General features: G+C 37.8%; 1 protein-coding gene across 1 annotated transcript in view; it reads left to right on the top strand.

Moving 5' to 3' along the window:
• The window catches only part of LOC109825383 (U3 small nucleolar ribonucleoprotein protein IMP4), a 9,389-nt gene extending 7,895 nt beyond the window's left edge, over positions 1-1,494 (top strand). The window contains exons 8-9 of the mRNA XM_020392241.1: positions 905-989; positions 1,099-1,494. Coding sequence (XP_020247830.1) covers positions 905-989; positions 1,099-1,200 — 187 coding nt within the window. The 3' untranslated portion in view covers positions 1,201-1,494. The remainder of the gene's footprint in view (positions 1-904; positions 990-1,098) is intronic.

Here is a 5,018-nt window from a genome sequence, read left to right as displayed (position 1 = left end):
CTTGACTTTCTTTAAATACATCCACCAACTTTACACTAAGCTTTCCTTATTTGGAGGAAAGAGGGGGGGGTGGGGGGTGGCTAAGCTTTCCTCAAGATGATGTCCTGGTTTAACATCATAGCCAAAATGCACATAGCTCTTCCATTCCAAATTAATCTTGACTTTCTTTAAATACATCCACCAACTTTACACTAAGCTTTCCTTATTTGGAGGAAAGAGGGGGGGGTGGGGGGTGGCTAAGCTTTCCTCAAGATGATGTCCTGGTTTAACATCATAGCCAAAATGCACATAGCTCTTCCATTCCAAATTAATGAGAATGGACTCACCATGATCACCTTGGTTGTTGTGAGTAGCATACAATATCATTATTGTTATTTTATTTCTACTAGCAATCAACTTGAGGAGTAAAAAGATGATGTGGTTAATGGCTTAGTAATGCTTGTAGGATGAATTGTACTTATCAGACCACAATCTATCCGCTTCTTCCTCTTTCCATCTGAAATACACAAAATGATGCCCAGACACTCATTACAGTCACCAAACAAACTACTCAAGGCTCTAGCAACATAGCGAAGATGTCTCTCCTTCACCAAACTATAGACTTTCCTTTTGTATTCATTCCACATGCTCCCACTTCATCAAAAGCATTAGAAAACCATAGAATGAAAAGTACTCTTTAGTAATGTAACTTGTAAGGCTTTTACAGTTTCTGAACTCGTACTAACATTCATTCAAAATTTATTGTAGAGATCCCGACTGCTATAGCTTTTGTTTTCATATAAGCCGTGCTATGTATTCTTTTTACCAATATTTCTAATTGTGCAAGAAACTTCAATAATCTCTCCATTCAGAAAACGGAGCTTCTTTTTTTTTTTTGGTAAAAAAAATATCGTTTACAATGCAGGCACCACATCTATGAAAAACGTGGCGGTCCCAAATCTGTTGAACTGACTGAAATTGGCCCTCGCTTTTGTCTGGTACCTTACAAGGTAATTTTTAGTAGAGTTTACTTTATATTTTGCCTCACTATGATTACAAGAGTAGATTGCTAGCATTGTTCAGTGCCAATGTGTATGATCAATATTTTCTTTCTTGCAGATTGAGCTAGGGACAGTAGATCATAGTGAAAACAATCAGAAAGAGTGGGTACTAGCAAATTACATCAACACTGCCAAGAAGCGCAAATTTCTTGGAGATTGAAAATTTCACTTATCATGCCCTACCAAAATCTCTTCGAGAGTTATGATCAAATTGCGCCTCGCAGAAGAGACCTAGTATTTCTTCAAGTTAAAATATGAAAGGTTGCCATGGTCTTGAGTTGTTCCTAATTTTGAAGCGGACCAATGTTTTGTTGAGCGCTTGCGATTTATTTTGTGAAGAGAGAACCTCAATCATGTATCATTAACATTTTATTTATATCTCAAACTGATTATCTAAAAATATATCCATATTCTTATGTTGTTGGGCGTAGGTGAGTATGCATATTGAAATTTCTGTGCGGATGTATGGAATTAAATATCAAATGCAGACTCTTATTCAGATGTTTAATTGATGATGTTTTAACTGATAACTTTCTTTATTAAAGTAAGGCTAGCAATTTTCAAGTTTGAGTACTTACCTCCTACCCAAGTGAAAATTTTAAGTGGCATTAAGAATTTGGGCTTTTTATCAATATGCACCTCCAAAGTTATATATGTTTGTAAATGTGGCCTTCAAAACAATGTAATTGCTAATCTGTTTCATAGTTTGTTTTCCCTTTTTTCGTGTTTTTTCCCAAATCAGTTCCTTACATTTTCATATTTTTGAAATTAGTCCCGTAAATGTTTCATATTTTGAATTAGTCCCTCATATCACTGAAATTGATATCAAGTCCCTCATATATTATGTTATTTTGAGGGACTAATTTCAAAATATGAAAGATATAAGGGACTAAAATAGAAAACAAACTTTTTTTTTATTTAATTTCCAAATTAAATTTGGATTCTTCTTAATTAGGTGGTAATTGGGGAGAGTCTAATTATCATTTATTCTAATTTAAGGGATGAAACTAGCACTACATCGGATTCCCACTCATAATAGTGGTCTTGAAAATGCCATTATTGATTTAGATGGAAAAAAAATTCTAATTAATAATAAAAATAGGATGTTTCTAAAAAGTAAAAAAATCAAATTACCATTGTGGATTTAGGAAGATAAAATAATAATAATAATAATAATAATAGGATATTCCTAAAAGCTAAATATCAAATTACCATCGCAGATCTAAGAAGATAAATTTCTAAGTAATAATAATAATAGAATTTTTCTGGAAACTTAAAAAAATCAAACTACCATTGTTAATTTAGGTTTAGATCAGGATCCTCTCTAATTAGGTGGTAATTAAAGAGGGTTTAGTCCTCTCAATCATTACGTCCATATCAATTCCAATGAATGAGATCATGCTACGTAAGATTTACATTGTTATCTTGAAAACCACTTCGGTCCTGAATCACTAGTAATCTTAAAAACCACTATAGTCAAAATCATATTCGTGATAGTCAAAAACTTACAAGACATGATCTCACTTGTTTAAATTGAGAGAGGAGGTAAGAATTAAGAGAATTGAACCCTCTCTAATTACCACGTAATCAGAGAGAATTTAAATCCATACCAGTGCCTTTAGATTTTTATAATATAAAATGTTCTAAAACTACATACGTTGTGTGATACTTGAGCATGATGACAAACTTATGTTGCTTTTTTATCGGTTTGTTATTTGACATCTAATTGGAGAGTTTGTGTGAAGAATTTTTTTTCCCTTTTTTTGTTTCTTAGAAATATTATGTTTTATTAATAATGAGAATTTTATCTACCTAAATCAACAATGAAATTTTCAAAAATACTGTTATAATATTGGAAACCATGTGACAATATTTCATCCTTTTGAGATTAAAATAGATGGGAGAGTTCATGATGATTGGATCCTCTTCAATTACTATCTAACCAGAGGGGATCCATATCCGCCCAAATTATAGATGTCTTTTTAATGGGAAAAATGTTTCTAGGCCCCCCCAAAAAAAGAGGATGTGACCCAGCCCCTCTATGTTTTTCCCTTTCTCTTTAACCCCGAAGACACTCCAAAAATGTGTCCAGCTCCTTTTTCACGCTCTCCCATAAATTAATCTCACTCTCTCCCGAAAATGCCCCTTCTTCTCCTCCTCCTCCTCCTCCTCCTCTGTGGGTTTCTCCTCCTCCTCCTCTCAATCTCCTCCCCCTCCCCCTCCCTCTTTCTCTCGCCTCTCTTCTCACGCTCAAAGCCTAAGCCCCAGGATCCCCAGTTCCAAAACCCTAACCCCAGCCCCAACCCCAAATCCCCATCATCAACCTCCTTCTCCCTCTCCCTCAACATCTGGCCTCCCACCCAGCGCACTCGTGACGCCGTCACCGTTCGCCTCTTCGAAACCCTAACCTGCCCTTCCTCCATCCTCGCCAAGCGCTACGGTGTCCTCCCCGAGGCGGAAGCTGGCTCGACTTCTACGGCGTACAATTGATCTTTTATCTCCCCTAACCTGCCCCTCCTCCGTCCTCGCCAAGCGCTACGGCGTCCTCCCCAAGGCGGAAGCTGGCTCGACTTCTACGGCGTACAATTGATCTTTTATCTCAGGTATGCATAAGTTCATATGTCTTGTTTTTCTCTGTCATTCATTTACACATTTGGTCCACAACATTTTATAAGTTCGGTTGGAACCTTAATTGTTGTGAATTTAAGAAATGAACTGGTCTAACTGGAAGGCACATGGTGACCAAACGAATACCGTGTTCATTTTGTCATCACATAAATGATCATATCTCCTCTAACAAAGACAAATTTTATTTCTCACATCAATTCAGAGAGAAGTCAATTATGTAGACACAGTAGCATCATCTAGGTATATGTTTCACTAGTTATTATACAGGCTAATGCCTTTGGGAGCTAAATCTCATTAACTACAATCTGCTTTTATTTTAGGTCACTAATAGACAAAGAAACTAAACCAAAGATGTGTTTTACTTGTTTCTGTTCGCGGTGAAAATTGCCTTCATTGAATTCATTGTTATCTCAAGTAATTGCTTTTTGGTTACAAAAGATCCGGTCTTTTTTAGATCCGGTTACAACGAAATCAAAGAAAAAGAAAAAAGATTACAACTTTCCTTTCGAACGAATCACGAGCTCCTGTTTTGCGGTCGCTCGCTTGTGTGGGTTCTTTGCCAACGCCGGGGTTAATCCGTGGACCACCGCGCGATCTAGATCCGGTTGGATCTACACGATTTGACGGGTATTATTTCACGAAGGAAATAATAGCCGGGGGGGATTAATTCACCAAGGAAATAATCGCCCTTAGTTCTCGGGATCAAAGGCCAAGCTTTGATCCGGAGTATGATCTCGTGTAGATCTCAGATCTGATCTTTCTCTCTCTCAAACTCCTGCCTTTTGTGACGTGGATGCTCACCGAGAACCAGATCTGAATGTTCAAGTCCTCAAGTCTTCAAAACTCCAAGCTCAATTCTCAATTCGGCAGAGTTTCGGCTCTCAAAGTTCCAACCCTTGAAAAATGAACCAAGGGGGCCTATTTATAGGCTCTCTGAACTGTGCCCGCACACAGATCTGGGTCGGCCACCTATAGGTGGCCGGCTGATTCCAAATGCGAATGGATGTATTTCGTTTCTTGCGTGCGATTCGTCGATCTCGTCGCCTCGTTGGTTTAGGGGACCTATAAGCAATTTTATATGCCTACAGATACCCCCTCCAAAGTATTTCAGCCTCGTTCTTTTATAGAAGAGTCTGGAATACTTTGGATATGATTGTCCCAACCTTCAGTCGGTGTAACGGGACCTTGGAATGGCTTCTGTTCTTGATTCCTTCAATCCTCCGGGCTATTCGGTGCTTTGTCGAATGTCTGTAAGAGTTCCGGTGCTGCATTTATTGTCTGACCGTTGTCGGAATTTTGAATTTGAAGTCGATTCCTGATTTTATGATCTTTAGCTCGTGTTTGTTGGTT

Source organism: Asparagus officinalis, chromosome 1, assembly GCF_001876935.1.
Source record: "Asparagus officinalis chromosome 1, Aspof.V1, whole genome shotgun sequence".
NCBI lineage: Eukaryota > Viridiplantae > Streptophyta > Magnoliopsida > Asparagales > Asparagaceae > Asparagus > Asparagus officinalis.
This window is presented reverse-complemented; position numbering and strand designations above follow the sequence as displayed.